Genomic DNA, 19,594 nt, shown 5'->3' on the forward strand with positions numbered 1-19,594 from the left:
TTGCTAATTAATCAGTAAAAGCAATTATTATAAATATAGCTAACCGTATTTACAGTTTAATCCAGTTTTTCATTATACTATAGTAAAAGTAGAATATTATATGATATAAGTGGATTAAATTCTTGATTCGTATTAATTGCTTTCCTAGTATAATATAGGATAAATAACTTTTACTATATATACATATATATATATCGCACAAGCTCAACAATTTTTTAAAGTATAAAAGTTTCCCCTTTTTTCACATCGTTGATTCTTCTGAATTTAAAAAAAAATCTCTTCGTGTATAACGAATTTCTATCTTCATATTATTAAGCTCTTTTAGTCTGCTAATATAAAACACGTATTTAAGAAGAAAATTATCTTTCTGCATAAATCAGATTCGTACCTGCACACGCGGCTGAATCCGAGCGTTTAGCTTTGATGTGACTGACAAGTGTGTCTCCGCTCGTTGCTCGCCAAGCTGATTGCTGGCCCGACAAACGTATCTTCCTGCATCCTGCGCATCTACGCGACGAATTTGCATCAAATCGCCCCAAAGCTGGATACGGCCGAACGATTCGACCGGTATCGAGTGGCCTGCAATAAGACATTTGAGTGTATTTGTCTTATAATCACGTCTGCAGAGTTATTTGCATAAGTATTTAGCGCTAGATTAGATTTCTCATCACATTGAATGTCGATAGTACAGTATACACGCAAGAGAAAAAGAGAAATGTTCGACAACTTTTTTGATAAAATAAATAGATCTCTTTTTCTTCTACAATTACATTCTCGATAGCGCCTTTCAATATTAAAGAGTACACCTATTAAATGCTTTTTTTGTTCTTCTTAATGATATTCATTGTATAATATTGATTTAAACGTAAGCATTCGGTATCTACCAGAGTTGGGAAGTAACGCGTTACTTGTAACGCCGTTATATTGTTACTTTTTTTGGTAACGATCGATACTTTTCCTATCTGTAACGATAACATTTTTACAACAATGATAACGAAGTCAATCGTTACTTTTATCGTTATTTGAATTATTATCTATCATTTAATATAAAGAAAGAAAATTAGTCTATATTGTACTATAGATTAATTCACATTTTTTAATTTTAATATTTGTTGTTACAATAATAAATAATTATTAAATAATGTAACTTTTTTATATTTAATATCTTAGTTTAATATTACAAAAAAATAACGAAAAATAACAAATCGTTAGGAAGTAACGGTAATATGTTACTTTTTAAAATTAGTAAGAAGTAACGGTAAAGAGCTATTTTCACCAAATGTACGGTAACGGTAACGGTAACGCGCTTTTTTTATGAAATTACGTTCCCAAATCTGGTATCCACGCTATCGAGAAATCGATGTTTGAACACTGCTGGTAGTTTGTTCGGCGCTACCGTTAACATAGCTTATTCGGTAAACATTCCTCTAATTAAACCAACCATTAACATCGCGATACCAGGTAAATTGCGGTGGCGGGCTTCCTTGCGTCGAGCATGTGAGGTGAACGTCGGAGCCGCTTTCGGCGGAAATAGCGATTTCAGATCGTTGCATCAATCGCGGTGGCGAGGAACCGGTTGGTTCTACAAATAAAAAAGACGGAGATAATAAATCTAAAGGAGATGAACGAGTGGCAAGGAATAATCTTCCTAGCGCCATTCTATTATACAGCGGAATCCGCGGAGATAGATTAAATCTTAATCCGGATCTTGATTTTATATTTATCTCGCAAAAGGGTTTATCCGGTTCTGGCGGTTACCCGTGACTGTTAAAGTGGCGGGTTCGCTTTTTCTTCGTTCGCTCGTCAAGGCATGCAGGGTTAAACACGAATACGTTGCTCTGCCGTCTTCTGGTCTGGCGGCCCTAATATGAAGGTCACCCTGCGAAGTAACTACGAATCTTCCACCTGTGAACAAAATCAGGACACATGTGTACACAGATTGATTTAATATATAGCGTGTCTCAGCGCATCTCGCTCTTTCTATTGACTGCAGGTTCTTTAACAAACTTAAAATACCGAGTTTTTTTTATATCAACATTTTATTAAAAATTTGTTTTGGTATTTTTTAATAAGCATATCGAGTACATAAAAAATATTCTTTTACAAAATATTCTTTTATATTGAAATTTAAATAAAAAGATATGGTTTGTTATATAAAACATATTTATCGAAGTCTACACATTTTTACCCATTTATAATGGGAGAGAGTGAGAGAACTCTGCGACACTTAATAGAAAAGTTAAATAAAGCCGACATTTATTTATGAATTAATAGCAATCTTTATTCAAAAGATCTTTAGTTACTTATTTAATTTTAAACTACAATAATTAAATTCATATGTTATCAATATAAACTATAATTTTAAACAAAAGCTGAAGAAACGAAACCTTGCCGTTCGGAATTACCCGTCGTCACGCGATGCAATACCGAATCGGTTTTGTTTTTTGTTTAAAATTATAGTTTATATTAATAAACTAGGCATAAACTTTAAATCCTTTGAATAAAGATTTCTATGATTAGTAAATATTCGATGGTTTTATGAACTTTTTTGCCTTAGATATTTGCAATTCTCCCCTACAGCAAAATCATCAAAAATATATAATGATTTAACTTAAACTACACATGCATTCACGTGTTTTAATTAATATAGCACTAAACATATATCGGATTATCGCTGGATGCGAGAAATGAAAGCTGTTATCATTACCTATTCTGATATGTTGCAATAGTATCGTTCAAGTTTACCCCTCCCCCTCCCGTTTGCAATTCTCCTACTCTCTTCTATAATAAGCAACTGATTCTTGAATTTGAAACAACCATGATTTTTATATTATTAAATTCCCGATTTTATTTACGTTTCAGTTAAAATACGATTTCTGTAGGACACAATACTATATGTATAAATATATTAAAATCGCAAAAAAAAATTTAGTGTACAGTTTTGAAGACATTTTACCTGAATAAAAATTTCCCCTCTCATCACTATCGTAGTGAAGAAATGCTTCTTTCGACTTCGCGATTTATTCCACTTCCTTCTACAACGCGGCAGACTGAGCGGAAATACTATTCGACTTCTCAGAATTCAGAAGCTGGGAAATATCAATAATAAATCCCTGAACGTGCACGCGGTTCTTGCAATATTTTCTCTCGTATTTCAAGTCTGTAGGAGCAAAGGGTTATGCAAAATCCTCAGCATCTGTCGATGAAACCTCTTCGGATCACGGATGGGTGTACCATCAGGCGTGAAATTTTCAATTTGGCTCAACCATCGGACAGCCATCGAGCAACTCGGTCTACCGACTTGCTAAAGCTGTCTGACTATCTCGGATTGACCTGCCAGAAATCTTTTTTTCATCACGCGCGAAACATTACGGATTTTGCGCGTTGTTATGCAGAGAATAATTAATATCGACGGAATATTTCTGCTCAAGATAGACTTCCTGTTACAATGTTATTTTCCGAAATATTGCCCGAAGAATAAAAAACTGAATCACTACGAATGTATATCCTTTAATTTTAATTATTTCATCTTCTCATTATTTTTATAATTCTGTTATTTTTCACTGATTATTTTAAGATAAAAGAACCCTATGAAACAGTTTCATTTTCTAAATTCAAATGAGGATGTTTAAATACAAAATATCAAATATTTATTTTAATTATCTCTAAAATTATATGCTAAATTTTATTAAAATTGATAAGAAATATTCCCTTTTATCCCGAATAATACAATTCTAATGATGATATGTCCTCGGATCTGCGTAAGATGCATTCATCACGAACAGGATTCCGAGTGGTTCTCCTCCCTACGATGTCTAACAAGAACTATTGTCGCAGATTCGATATCGTTATAGTATGTGTGTGTGAATCAATGATAGAAACGTCATGTTCTTCCCGTAACGTACAACCGGAATTTCATGTCGTCGAATCAGGGTGTGATATCCGCGACGTTACAACATGATAGTTATTACGAAGACCAATACACGCGCGTACCATATGTCTTAATTGTTTTTTTAATAAAAGGTTATATCTTTATTTTCTTTCATTTTTCATCAGAATCAGATATTCTTCATAAATTTTTTTACAATACGGAAATGAGTGCATAACAAATATTCGAGAATGTGCTACTTTTAGAATAGATACCATAGATCGACATATGTTGAAAATGTGTTATAATTCCGCTCCATTTCATTAAATGGCATCAATGAATTCCGTTACAATATGAGAAGAAGAAAAAAGTCAAAATTTCTTCCGATAACGACAGAAGATTGTCTCTCCATCTCGATCAAGCTATTGCATCAATTCGAAAGCGCTTACATACATTTGACGTTCCTCTCTATCTTCGTCGATATTGGCGCGACGTCGTCGGTTGATGGACGGCGAAATCGACGACGTCGCGTCGCGTCGCGTCGCGTCGTCTTCGGATGCGATACGGACCACCGTTCTTGCGACGGCGACGGCGACGGCGTGCGTCCGCACCGCACGCGTGCTGCGATAACCGCGAGCGCTCACGTCGACGTATATATACCACGCCGGGAGATACGTAACCGCACTCCCCCAATGTGCAGATGCTGCTTTCGTATATACATATACGGACGACGCAATGTTAGCCGCCTAGTTACGAAACAAACGTATCAAGCCCCGACATGACGCGATGCTTCCCATGATATTCCAACGGCACACGCGTACGTACAGTTACGCGCACACCGGTGCCGGTTACGTGCAACCGAGCGGTATAAATATGTATGGGACATGAATGCTTGAGCGTGTACAGGACGATCTAAACCGCCGAGTTAGCGCATGTACGTGTGTAGCTGCAGTGGTACGTGTGCGGGATATACGTATATATGTATGTGTGTGTGTATGTATGTATGTCACAGTTGTGTGGGTATGCGAATCTGTGAGCTCGTGCGCGTTACCGGATGTTCATCCGAGAGATCAAGCATTTTGCACTCTCTCTCCCTCCCTCTCTCTCTCTCTATCTATATGCCACTCGCTTCGCTAGTGGTCATAATTGCGTTAATTTAATCCTTTTCGAGCCGTGCCCTTTTCTTGTGAAATTTATCGTAATTCATGAAAATTGTAATAATCCCTTAAGTAAAGCGACTCTACGATTAAAAATTACTATGTATGACGGATTATGATAAGCGATGAGGAGTGAATTGCGCTTCGGATATATCTTTTTTATCTCTTCATTTATACGCGTTTATTTCCAACGTGTGCATTTCCTATCGCATTCTTTTTTATTCGCTTTAACCATAACGCGGACACATATTAACACGGTTACATATAGAAAAACACATACTGTATGCAAATAATTACAAGTTTAAATGTTTCAAGTACTTATTTCATAAGTTCATATACGTACATTCGCAAATCTATCATAAGTTCATCGCAATTATTTATTCAAAATATATTTTGAATCCTAGTAATTTAATACTCCAGTGTTGTGTGTCAAGATTATTAAATTAAGACAAATTCGATTTGCTTTATATATTATATAAAGTTGCTTCTTTAATGAAATTTTACAACATTCTTCAAAAGAAAATTAATTCTTTGTTTTGAATACTACATAATAATGATAGTTTTTCTAAAATTTGTAATAAGCATGTTTTAAGATTATTATCAAGAATAAATTATTTTTAAAATAATTGTTATTTAAAAAAAATTAATAAATTGAATCATCTTAGCTTTTCTTAGCAATAGAATGATATTTTTCTGTGTGTATTACGTTCGTAAACTGATTTTGACACGTAAATGCATCTTTATATACATATCGATAGAAAATTGATGAATCGGCGTAGAATTAGTTCGATAATGTTTAATATGTTTAAAGCGTGAAATTAACGATGGATACGTAATACACGTGGTGTGTTGTCGATGTTGAAACACGTGTGATTCTCGGGAAGGTTTAACGTCGACACGCTCTATCTTGGATTAAAATAACAAATGCTATATCTCAACGCTCAGTTACTCACCGGTGTCTGTGTTTCCAGGTAAGAGAATAGCGTCGTCACGGAACCAGGAGGTTACAGTGAGGTGTTCCTTAACATCTTCCCGAGCTGTACAGGACAACACTGCGTTGCATCCTTCCAGGACGGGTTGTCTGTTTACCCTGACATCGTATCCGGGTACCGTCAATACTGTAAGTAACACACAAATTGTTACAAAACATTCAATTCCAAGACTAATTACTACACAAGAAATTTATACCAAGTATTTCCTAAAGTTTCTGGGAAACAAAGTTTCTCAAAATCGTGACAATAGTCAAGAAAAAAAAATTTAAGCTCGATATTTTTTTCAATGTATTAAATCTTTTTAAAACTAATAAGTTTTGCAACCGCTGAAGGATATTAAAAGTTCATTCTTTAGACAATTTCAAATGGAATTTAACACAAAATCGTAATATTTAAAACTTATTAATTATTAATTATTGAACTATATCTCAATAATTCTGAAATTAGAGAAAAAAATTATATCATCATCGAATTTTCGATAAGAAAAAATGATTAAAGAGAATCAGCGAGTCAAAGTAATTACATTTAATGCGAGACTCTCTATAATAAAATTCTGTTATATTCGTATATAACAGAAAGTCGGAGCAAAGGAGGAGAGAAACTAAAGCAGAACGAGGTGACGTAGCGTTGAAAGCGGAAGATGGATGATTATTAAGAAGTTACTACGGGCAGAAAGTGGAAAATAAGACATAGGGAAGTAGAAGCATGCATAATGAACGATCAAACTTATTTCAAGTCTATGGACAATGGCTGCGTTGTAATACGATTCACTCCGCTTATTTCGTTACGACGCGTTAATTTATGAGAATAAAATTTCAAAAACTTGGACAGCCTATATTAAGGACATACTATCAGGATATATTAAAAATATTTTATACTCCTATTTTACATTTGATACATATTATTAGAAGTACTTTTATTAAGTTCAATTCCGATGATGAAATTTAAAAAAAATTTTTGATCTCACTATATATATAATATAAAATCCAATCAATCGTTATTTGTTTTACTCGATATCTTACTCGATATAATGCGTTTCATTCGCGGTTAAGATACAAGATGCTGAGTTATAAGACAAGCTCTTCCTGAACCTAATCACCCTCAATCTAAGCACACACTCATACATCAATATGTAACAGTGATGTTGCCAATAGCGCTCAGGTCGCATATCCTATTCTCCGGAGACACACCTGCTCGCGCGTATATACATTCTACTCACACACTCTGCTATAATGAATGTTGGCACAAAGTGCGCGATTAATTTCCCGCATTTGCATCTTTAGTTATATTAACCATGTAATCGCTAAGTGAATACGGTAACTCAAAACGTTATTATGTCTATACATCGCCCCTGTTAAGCACACATTACCTTTCTGTTTTAATCGATATTAGATGGGATGTATTAAATTTATAAATGTCTTTTAATTTAATTTAATAATTAAAAAACATATAAACCGTCGTTTTTAATACTGCTCAATATTCTTTATATGTTTGCAACAAATAAATATAAAATATATTTAATGTAAAATACATTATTATATTCGATTATAATGAAAAATACCTTAAGGCCAAATCACACGTGCCTGATCGAATTCAGGACGTACGTGACGCTAATATTATTGAAAAATTCATGTTTTTCAAGCGCTGTCGAGACAACCCCCCCATCCCCCCCCACCCCCCCCGTGGATTCGTCCGTAAACATTCGTGCCGTAGTAACGCGCGCGATTTCCTCGATAGCTCGTAAAGCGAAGGGAGCGAGACAGCAGGATGGAGGGAGGGGAAAGCTTAAAAAGCTTCGGCGAACGGAGCCAAAGGATGTGCACCTAGAAGAAGACGCGAAATGAGAAAAGCCAAGAGAGGTTGCGAATCGGAGGAACTACCATTCGCCTAGTGACGAGACGAGTCGTGTCGTCGTTCCATCCACCCTTTTCGCCGTCCGGGGCGTCGGAAATTGGGGGCTTCTCGGATAGTGTCCCGACGCCAGGCATCCTCCCCCCTTCTCCCGGTTAGACGCCGGTTTGTGAATCGGGAGGTGGAGGAAACGGTAGGATGGGACCAAGTATGGAGAGAGAAGAGGGGACATGGTACGTGACGATAAAATTGAGATGCGCCGGTGAGAAGATGCGAGAGAAATGGCACGATGGCACGAAAGAACGAGAGAAGAAGAGAGAGAGAGAGAGAGAGAGAGAGAGAGAGAGAGAGAGAGAACGGGGTGAAACGAAATGTGCAAATAAAGCCAATATGCGCGCGGATCTCCAGCCAGGCGGGCAACGATATTTCCACAGATTCGTAGAAATCGTTGGAATTAACTTTCCTCCTCTCTTCACAGACGAATTCGTTCCCTCTGCGATCCCTTCCCATCCCTTGTGTGAGATCGCTCACGCCGGATCTCCGATACCGCGCGCTCTGCGCTCTTACCGCCCATTACGTGCTGATGCGGCGTGAAAATGCACACCGTGGTGTATCGATGCATCGCCACTGTAACGAGCGTGTTTTGCCAGACCTGTACTTGTACAGGCTTCTCTCATTTCTCTGTGGAGAAAAACGGTAAATTTTTTTAAATCAAATTTTCCGAGGATGGATTTTCACCAGAATGGATATATTGCCACTTATATCGCAACCAGCCAAGGACCGGCTTATAAAAAAGAGATGACACAAGTACACGTAAATAATCGAATAACGAAATGTGATTTATGAGAAAAAAAACGAAAGCTTATTTAAATTCTTTGTTTCGTTAGAAAATACATTGCAATTAAACCAATCAGTTAAAATAATCCCTTACGTTTTAAAGTTCTGCGCAAGTTTTGACAAGTTTTGTATCTTATTGCCGTGCCGCAAGACACATTTCTTGCGTACGTTTCTCTTAGGAACAAAAACGTGCTTTGTGCGTGATTAAAATCGTCGACCGTTTTGCTGGTATTACACATATACAAGCATTTGTCGTCCGAAAGGATGGACCTTTTTCTGCCCAAGACCATTCCTCGAGAACTAGTGGTGGGTTGCTAATGTGGTTACGTTCTTTTTCTAGTCGCGTACCTTCCTGTTGATAAAATGAAGAAAATAAAGAAGAATAAGCGGTACGCTGGAGAATCGTCCGTCTGCAGAAACGGGTGATCTCTCACCGTGCGGTAGGCAATAATTCTTTCCTATAGCATCCATACTCGGCATGTGTATGGAGAAATACGGTTTCGTCGTGTAACACGGCCGAATAAATATCCAGTATACAAATTTCAAGGGATTAGGATGTAAGATACGATGCAGTGCGCGATTGTTTAATTTCTTATGCATGTATGCACGTATCCGCTCTACAGCATCCACTACACATTTCTCGAGACATTTCTCTTCTATCTAAATATACTTTTAATCAATGAAACCTGTCTATAATTTAATATAAGCTTTTAATTAAATATCAATTTGCATTTTTGTATAAAGATACAATTATTTATCCATGTTTCTGTTATCCATGTTTCGTTAAATCTAGCGAGATACTTTATTTTTCGATGTTAAATACCCCTTGAGCAACATTTTCCGAGCAGTAGAAAAATCGTGTGGGAAAGCACGTGAAATATAAAACTCCACGGCCGTTACGTACGCTTGCCGTATACCTTCCGTATAATGAAATCATTTGAAAAAAATTAAGATTAAACGGGAGCCGTTCTTGGCGAGCATCATCCGAGCGACGATTACTCTCCCGCTAAAGGTTAAATCCACGCAATACAACCCCTCTTAAATTTTGAAGATGCGACACCTCCTTCAGACATTATTCTTTATGCTACCGGGACTTGCGACGGTATAACGTAGGATAATGAATATTCCCTTCGCTGTATTCCCTAATTCCGTCCTCGGAGAGCGTTCTTCTCGCTGAAAAGAACGAAGGCTGGACATGTTGGTACCAAATTCTCAAGCTCGTCGAAAAACGCAATTCTCACAAAAGGGAATTTCGACAATGACTTTCTCTCCCTCTCTTGCAGAATAAGTTCTTTGGCGAGCACGTAGGGACGACCGATGTCATTTTAGATAAGTGAACCGTTCCTTTTTGGCTCGCTCGTTTCAGAAGAAGCACCGCTAGAAGATTCTCCTTGGCTGATGTTCTCGCGTATAGAAGAAAATAAAGTGAAACGAGAAGGGGAATCTCTGAGATAACTTGCACGTTGCGTTAATGAATGTCTGTCGTACGATTATATGCGAATAGTCATTACTTTTTTATTACGCTATTTTCTAACTATTATTGTATACTACACTATCGTTATATGCTATTATCGTTGATTTTTCAACGCAATAAGCTCGTCGTTATATTACATTTGAAATAAATGTTTATAATTAAATTTTTTTATTTGTCCGAAAAGTTAATAATGAAATAATGTTTACCGTAGGAAGAGTTCCTTCTTCTTTATCTTGATATTAATGAAAAAAAGAGAAGAAATTATATCAACGGTAAAGTAATCCTAAACTTATTAATTATGTTGTTATTCCGAAGAAACAAGATTCATTGGAAAAACAAACTCGATTCATGCTTGAATAACCTCATACATCATCTTGGAATCATATTAAACTTGTTTTGTGAAAAGCACGAGTATAGAATGACTTGATTATTTATGCCTATATCCCGGAACGGACTGTGAACTTTTAACGAACGAAAGCGCTGGTAGATAAAAGCTTTACTTATATCGGCGGATGGTTCGCGCACGACAAGGACAGTGCGGTAAAAAGGTATCGATTGGACGTTCGTTCATCGTCCAGTGACTTTGGGAGAAAGTTTCGGAAACCACTAGCGGCGAAACGAATTTTTCTTCCTGTTTTAGTCGAATCATCTTGAAAAACTTTCCACCAAAAGTTTTCCAACGGCTGAGGCGCGCATTCCATGTCGCTTTACGTGAAACGGCTTTGAAAGGAGAGACAGCCTTTGGACCGGCGGCATCAAAGAGTATTTGGATTCTCGCAATTTCTTCGAATTTGTATGCACCGTGAAATACGACAAGCGTGCCAGTTTTATTACGAACGAACGCAAAGTATATTGAAATACTCGGTAAAACACATTGTTTGACATGCGGGATTTTTTGGGCTTTAAGATCGTCAATATTTTGCGCGAGAATTGTTTTGTCGCATGTGTGTCATGAAGCGACATTTTTTTTATCTTACCAGACAACAGGCAGATTCAGAATGTGTCGTTGCTATTTTAAAAATAATGATTTGGCTTGAATTTTTGACATATTAAGTTTTTCTTCTTGCGGTTTGTAGCAGTCATTTTTGCAAAATTGACGACTTTTTTGCTTTTATTTGAAGGGTTAAAAACGCGTGACGAAAATGCCGTTAAGAAAGCAAGCAACCTAAGTGCAACGTAAGCTTAGAGAGCTTCGTGAAAGCGATCAGTGTTTACCCATTTAAAAGGTTACATGCACCGGCTAAAAAGTGAACAAGCATATCACTTTTTTGCAGTCAGTACATGTTGTACATTTATTTTATTTCGCGATTTGATTTATTTGATCTATTTTATTTTTATCCTTGCAATAATATAACATTATTATATCATATTTGGAAGGTATCAAATGTTACAAAACGTAAATATTATTTAAGTAATGTTACGCAAAAATCAATTTTGCGTAACATTACTTAACACAATTATACTAATTTTTCCTAAATTTATCTTTTTTCGTACTTTTTCCCTGGAATTGTTTAGTTTTAAAAAAATTCTTTAGTGTGTGTGTGTGTTTTCAGACCTGGCAATCTAGCGCGCATGAAAAATATTTATATTTTTTATTTTGTATTTTTATTCTAAAAAGTATTTAAAAAGGATATACAGAAAAACGCACGAAATGTCATACCATTTAATTAACCAATTTTCAGGTATTGGTAATCAATTCTCTCTGTACCAGTTTCGTATCAATTTTGTTAAAAATAAATGTGTTATATATATAAAAATGGTATGACATTTCGTTTGTCATTCTGTATTTTCAATATTGCGAATACCGATAGGCAATCTTTTGAGACATATATACACACACACACACACACACATACATATATATGGTACATACGTCCCTATTACCATTATTACTGGTCTACTGTACGGTCATTGAGATCAAAGTAAATAAAAACGAAAGAAGAACTCTTTTCCAATTGGATTCGTGCCGTATGTACGCCGACACAATATGTATGGCGAATTCAGTGCGGCTACCGCTAGTAGTAATGATCGGCTTAGAATCAGCCATTTAAATGATGGCTCACGTAGCACCGACCGGACAAAGTTTTGTCCCTCTTCGGGTCTTTCGGAACGGCGAAGACTCGCCCACGTACTCGAATCGAACTTCCTCCGATACAATTTAACGGCTTTCAACCGTTTCCCCATTGGTATTTACTTGGATAGCGTGAAGCCTCTCGGTTGAAAATGCGAGGTGTTGGCTCTGCACTCACCGTAGCACTTCGACGTAATGGGATGTTCGGTACCTCCAGTCCGTTATTGCAACGAATCTCGTACACGGCGAATGACGTTTCCTCGATAAATAATGGTTATCGTGTGTATCAGCGACATATCAACGGATTGTCGATCTGCGGTAGCGAAGCGCGATAGTTTGGATCTTATTCGCGCGACCACATTTTCCACTCAGAGCTGGAAAGCCATTTCCGCCGGAATGATAAAACATTTTGGAATCTTCCAACCGGATAAGTTTCTTCATATAAATCTACAAGACTACGCTTTCACTTTTCGGAAGGGATGAGACGTGGATAAGATAACTTACCAGCGCGGAGAGTGACCTCGCGTGAAAGTACGGTCCCGACGGAGCTGGTCGCACGGCATCTGTATCGGGCATTGTGAACCTCGGCTCTAAAATCCTGAGCCAAGAACGGCGGGAAGTATAGCGTTCCGTTACCCAGAAGTTGCCTGAAAGAATATCAAAGCAGCTCTGTTGATTCGCGTAAAGGACAGCCAGGAAAAAGAAACGTCTAGGTATAAATCCGTGATAAAAGCATAAGATTTCACCCTCGAGTTCGAAACAAGCTCCTTCACTTCCGCGTCTGTTAACTCTTCGGTTTTATTTCAACGTCCTGGCAAATTTGTGCAAAACCGATCCGACACGAACATGATCGGTCGAGGCGATTGGACATCCAGAAACGTCCAGAAACATCCAGAAACGTGATTTACCTGAGTCCGGGAACTGCTGTAACTGATCTCTGATCCGGGCTGGTAATCCACGTGACATGCGGCGTCGGGCTGCCGTGCGCGGAGCAGCCTAATTGGGAGCCCGTGGTATTTGAAAAGACTAGGGTACTCGGCGGCTCCAGGATGAAGACCGGGCCCTGCTGACCGAGCGTAAATTTCACGCTGCACCCTGAAACGAAAACCGTATCCGATCATTAACATTGTAACGCCGCGCCAGTTTCGTTACGGGAGTCTCCTGACGATTCACTACGGTCAATAAAAAGCGGTTGGGAGAGCTTAATTTAGCTCAACTAACTTATATTGTCTTTTGCCCACTTAATTTTTAACAAGTAACACTCATGAGAAATCGCACAGCTCTTAACTGGATAGTAGTAAAAATTTTAGAACGGCGCTGATTTAATGAACATATAATAAAAATGGATCATTAAAATACGAATTGATTTCACGATTATATATCTATGATTATGACTCAAGTATTTTAGAGAATATTAATGTTATCTTGCAGCATGTATGCGGATATGGTTTTGTAACAACAGATAACGTTTTGTTCGAGTGCTTCTGTGCTTATTATATCGTAGTTATTTAGAAATCAATATTTTCCTCTCTGTTCTTCGGGTGATGCAGCCGCCTCAGGTCAAGCGATCTGGATTTGTCCGTGGATTAAACTCGATGTTGAAACGATTACTCGATTTGTTGGTTGGTAAGCGCCGCGGATAGAATTTTATCTTTTGTCTCGTTGAAGCCGACGGAACGACCTGATTCGCGAAGCCGGTCTAAACCCCACGACGTATACATTGTTCGCAACCGAGAAACCGGAGAAATCAATTCCACTAAGCCGAATTCGACCTAGATTTCAAATCGATTCAGGACCATGCTCGTTCCTGGATTAAATGCACGCTGGAGCGAACGGTCGCGTCACTGCCCGATAGCATCTACCAAATATTTCAGTCGAAATCCCCGGATTAAGAAGCAGCGTACGCGAGCTTCTATAATCCGTTCTCGAACGTTGAAAGCTACGTTTACATATAATGCAGGTTTTCCTCGATATCCAAGTAAAATAAACGCCCGCTGGCGGACCATCGCTTATTCGGAAAACAAAACGCTTCAGTCCCCGGGAATATGATGCTCGCTATTGTGACGTACTAGTTGAAGAAGACAACTATTTGTTTTGTTCGTATAAAGCGATTCGTATTTGCGGAGAGATGCGAAAAAGTTGCAGAGGTTGGACAGTTAAAATACGCGGCATGCGGGATTACGGAATCGAAAGATACGTAACACGGGACAAAGTACCGCGACGGGCACGGCGATCAAAGAGATCGATTTTCGTTGCGAGTCGGAAATAGGAACAGAAATAATTCATAGGATGAATTATTTAGACTGGCGCGACCTATGGGGCAACGCGGTTTAAAATACGATTTGACGTAATGCAGATTCTGATACATCTATGCGACTGAGAAAGAGGTCGAAATCAAATTACTGTGAAGCAGAAGAATTTTGTCTGATGAAAATAGAGTATTTTCGTGTGATGAAGTGTTTTGCAAAATAAAGTTGTATTTTGGATATGAAATCTAAAAATATAGTAATAATATCTTTTGTATCATTGTCACAAGATTTTTATTCAATAAAAATTATTCTTATTTCCAATTATTTCTAACGTTTCTATACAATAAATAAATTTTTTTAAATTTCAAACTTCATACATCAATCGAGAAAAATGTAGAAACAAAAAAACTTGCTGTAAAAGATTGAAATTTTAGATATCGTAGGTAAGATTTAAAAAAAAACAATTAATAATATTAATAATTACTAATTAAATATTATATAAATTAATTATATTAATCATATTATATTTTACTTTGTAATAAATACAGTTAAAACCATTTTATTTTTAAAATCATATTACTCCGTTTAATATTTTAATACTGCAGACTTTGATGACAAAATTATATATATTGCATTTAAAGAACGATTTTGCTGAAATATTAAAAAATTTAGATAGATATATTCTGAAAATAATTTTATTGGACTATTAAAATATTTATATAAGAAACTCAAATATATATGATGAGTAATGCTGCATTATTAATTATTTTGATAATCTAAAAAATTATTTGCATCTGTGTCTAGCTGGTCTAGCTTTATTAGATACTTCAGCATATCCGTTCTTTCCGAGTAGATTTAATTTCAGCGCATCAAATTACTTCGGAAATTACCATAGGTATACACTCAAACAAACTCATCCTCTGGCCTGTGTTTCAAACACTAATCTAGATACTGATTTTTTAATATATATTCTTCTTGTTGCCTCTCTTTCTGAAATAAATAAAGCATCGAATTTTATAAGATAATACAATTGCTTTTTGAATGGAATTCTGAATAGCAGCCTTTATAGAAAAATACTATTGAATTAATAAAAAAAAAGCTATTGAAACGAATAGTGTAAAGTATTAGATTCGAAAATAGTTTTTTCAATTATTTCCAAACGTTTCTTTGTGAGTCCAGTTTTCCATAAAGAAGGATATAAAGTTGAAATTTTTCCTCCACTCGTTCTCTTTCTCGGACTGCGCCAGCAAATGCATAAATTCTCGCACGTTGTCAAGAAGGACGGCGGGCACGTAGCCACGTGTTTGCTTGCCTTTCAAAGAGCAAAAGCCGAACAGTACTCTACATCGCCGTTTCCGTACGCGCGTCTGTATGCGCGCGTGCTCGCGCACACTTATTTGCACGTTCATTCTTTCCGAATAATGCACGAATCCTCGCGCGTATGCGGTTGTTGCATTTAATACTACCCTTCCCGACGCGGAATCATTGGCACCGAGTCATCGCATCTTTCCATACGTGACTGGGAAAATATTTACCAGCGACACAACGTGACGCTCATACCCGGTATTTTATATTTGTAACAATTTACGTGCGCCTTCAATTTCACCATTTTCCAGTAGCTTTTCGTTCTACACACACCAATGTTTTTAAGGAAAAGGCATTTAACATTTACATGAGACGAGAATATTTGACATTTATAAATGAACGGACGCTCTTGTGTCTCACGCGACACAGACAAAAATAAGAGAGTGAGTCGACTGACGAAGCTTTGTCTTTACATCGCATTGTGTCGCCGTTGTGTCTCAGAGTGTATCAAAAGAAATGTAAGTGTATGATGTAACAGTACGCAACTCCATCGCTTTTTTTTCCTCCTTCGAATTCCGATATCTCTTGCATATCGTGAATATAGACGCGCTTGCGCGTTTACATCCGAGAGAACGTTTTCTGCTCATCGGTCGCTGAAACGTGAACCCAATTTGCGATTCGACTGGGATTTTTCCCAGCTCGAAATGTCAGAATACGAATAAAGATTGTACGAATGAAAAGTCTACGTGACGCACGTGCGAAGCACGACTTTTTCCAGAACTTATGCAGAAACAAGCTGCATTTAAGCATCCGATGCACTCGTTGGATCAAAATATGTCAGTACGTCTCATATATTTTTCAAATAATCCTCTAAAAGAGAGAAGAGAGATAGATAAATAAATAGATAGATAGATAGATAGATAGATAGATAGATAAATAAATAGAGAGAGAGATTTCAGAATATGAGAAAAATGAATAATGTATTAAAAATATAATTTTACGTTTCCGTTGATGCCAATAAATCTGATGTCAATGCATAATTTATTCCAGCAGAATGTAGAAATGTGTTACAGTTCGCGATTATAAATTCTATGCATATCAATTATGTCGATGCTTCAAAGGGAAAATAAAACATACGTGTCGTACTTTTATTTCGATGATTAAGGAGATGAACATGCAAAGTTTTTCGATTTACTTGTTTTTCGATTCATTGGTCGCTGTTGTTTATACACATCTCAGTATGTCTTTTATTAAACGAATACTAACATTTGAATGCCTCGCATTATCGGCTTTCGTGATAAATTTTCTAAGAAAATCCCAAGAAGCTGCATCGCGTTGCAAGACGATGCGGCCGCAGATGTGGTCGTACATACACAACGAGGATGGAGCGGGGACCAGGATTCCAAAGTCGACGTGAGAGTAGAGGTAGTCACGTCGACGTGAAAGATCGTAATTGCGAATTCGTTGACCCACGATTCGAGTGAGCTTTTCCACGGAGTTACGATGGTAGCAGGGAGTCGAGGAGAAAGAAACGCGAGAAACGAACGGCGAAAGAAACGGAGAAACGCGAGAGATTGAGGGGATGACGATTACGACATGGTGGTGGTGTATAGGTGGGACATACACAGGAGGTAGCCAAAGAGTAGATAAAAGCGGACGAGGATGGACCAAATGGTGGTTGCAGCTGTAGCTAGCGCGAGAGGGTAACTCTGGCAGGAGCGGCTCAGAAGGTAGGAGGATCAGAAGACAGAGTACGAAGAGTTCTGCCTCGCTGGGCACAGGGAAGTGGTGAAGAAAGATGTGGGCAAACAGACTTTACGATCGTTTATTTTTCTGGCAATTATATCCTTCCGTGAAAAGAGCTCGAACTCTTTTCACTCCGTATTTATTTCTGTCGTGAATGCGTCGTGAATCGCCAAGCCTACACTGACGGTTTTCAAATAAGTGAATTTCCTACCGAGAGAAGAGAGAAAAGGCTTTCACAGTATGAAGATCTCAATGTTTAGCGAACCTCCTGTACCTGTATTCATGGCTGCTCTATTAGCGCGTTTAATGTCTTAATCCAATTTAGCTGAAACGCAAGTTCTGTATACGCGAATTGCACCGCTTATACATCTTAATGACTATTTCTTTAGACCGTTAAGGAAACGAATCCTTCTTACAAATTACGAGATAGAAATGTTGAAGAGATTACGAATTCTTTGCAACTAATGCAGTTTTCGTTTGCGTTTTACACGATAATGCAAAAAATTGGTTAACGGAAAACGTATAGACTTCCATCTCGGAAAATCGCGATCTGGGTATCACGCCGTTTCATTAACAGCGATGGAGCGTCGCAGGAGAGGCAACTTACCGACACGGTCGATACAATGATGAAGATTAATGATTGTCTGGCCAAGTAATTACCACCGCGTTTTATTACCTCGGATGTGTAACTCCAGGAAGGAGCGGCGCGCGGCGTTTCCTTTATTCGCTCCTCGTGTCGTGCTCCGACAAGACCGCGATTGGTTGGCCGCGTATGATGAAGAACGAGAATTATTTAGCAGCAATGGTACACAGTGTTCTAAGACAATCCCGAGTGTCCGTAGTACGATATCTATATATCTTCGTATTTGAGGAAACAGCGCAAGCGGGTAATTCTCATTTAATGCGCCTACATATATTAGTTGCTCCCAATATCAGAGGTTCTCAAGCTTTCTGATTATTAGAATCAGATAGGATTTATTTATTAAAAAACAAAAGCTTGCACTTTGTATGATACTCTACTAATCTATTTCATGATTCCATGTAATATAAGTATCCTATTCTGCTTATACTTGTATTATTTCATGATATAAATATATGCATAATGAGATATCTGCGGTATAGTACAATATAATAATTATCAAAAGTACTGATTAGACTTCATTAAATAATTGAGATCATTGGTATACAATAATTTATATTTTTTAATAGTAATAATAAATAAATACACATAAACATTTGTATGAATAATAATAATAATAATACATGGATACACATGTATTTACTACATATATTTAATTATTCTCTCTTTCAAGATCAATATAAGCTGTTGATTTCAAGAAATCGTTAAAGTTGTTAAATATAAGATTTGGATCGATTCCACTAAGGTAATTTAGTTTCTTCTTAGAATTATTATTTTGTTTTGCATAAGATTTACGAATGTATAGGGTAAACCCGGCAAATACGCCTTACTGGGATTTACGTCGCAGAAGTCAGAAAAAATAGAAGGAGTGGGGGTAATTTTCTCGCAACTACTCTGTTACATGCCTTTATGTTATATTAGTATTGTGAATTATAATTTCAGCTTCTTACTGTTAATATTAATGAAATTATTGTGAGTTGAATCGATTTGTCACTGTAATAAGTAGCGCCTCATCATAAATTATAATCTACATAAAATGATTACCGTAGGGCGTGTAAAAGATCTTAGTGATTATTTCGTGATACATACGTGTAGAGGAATAGTAAAGCATGTTGTATAGCAAAATACAAGTGCTTTGCTTTCGTATTTTTTGTTTAGTTTATTCTCTTGTATATCCCACCTGTTTGGGATATACGGCATTTTTAGCGGACGGGATTTATGCCCAAAGCATACAAAGTGCGCAGATTGAATTCAGTGCACTAAATGCAATAAATACATTACATGAAATATATACCTCATGTCATAACACTTGTAATATATGTAGGAAGATTGTAATTATTATTTACTACTTCATATACATATTTATCATTTTTATTCTTCAATAAAACTTTATAAACGCATTTT

The 19,594-nt window shown here is 37.0% G+C and overlaps 1 protein-coding gene across 1 annotated transcript in view; it reads right to left on the bottom strand.

Annotated features, from left to right (window-relative positions):
- The window catches only part of Dscam3 (Down syndrome cell adhesion molecule 3), a 56,448-nt gene that overhangs the window by 12,793 nt on the left and 24,061 nt on the right, over positions 1 to 19,594 (bottom strand). The window contains exons 2-7 of the mRNA XM_018461114.1: positions 13,159 to 13,345; positions 12,755 to 12,897; positions 5,979 to 6,143; positions 1,759 to 1,905; positions 1,442 to 1,582; positions 389 to 579 (exon numbers count right to left, since the gene is read on the bottom strand). Of these exons, the coding sequence (XP_018316616.1) occupies positions 389 to 579; positions 1,442 to 1,582; positions 1,759 to 1,905; positions 5,979 to 6,143; positions 12,755 to 12,897; positions 13,159 to 13,345 (974 nt within the window). The remainder of the gene's footprint in view (positions 1 to 388; positions 580 to 1,441; positions 1,583 to 1,758; positions 1,906 to 5,978; positions 6,144 to 12,754; positions 12,898 to 13,158; positions 13,346 to 19,594) is intronic.

Source organism: Mycetomoellerius zeteki, unplaced genomic scaffold, assembly GCF_001594055.1.
Source record: "Mycetomoellerius zeteki isolate Tzet28-1 unplaced genomic scaffold, Tzet1.0 scaffold99, whole genome shotgun sequence".
In the NCBI taxonomy this organism is placed as follows: Eukaryota; Metazoa; Arthropoda; class Insecta; order Hymenoptera; family Formicidae; genus Mycetomoellerius; species Mycetomoellerius zeteki.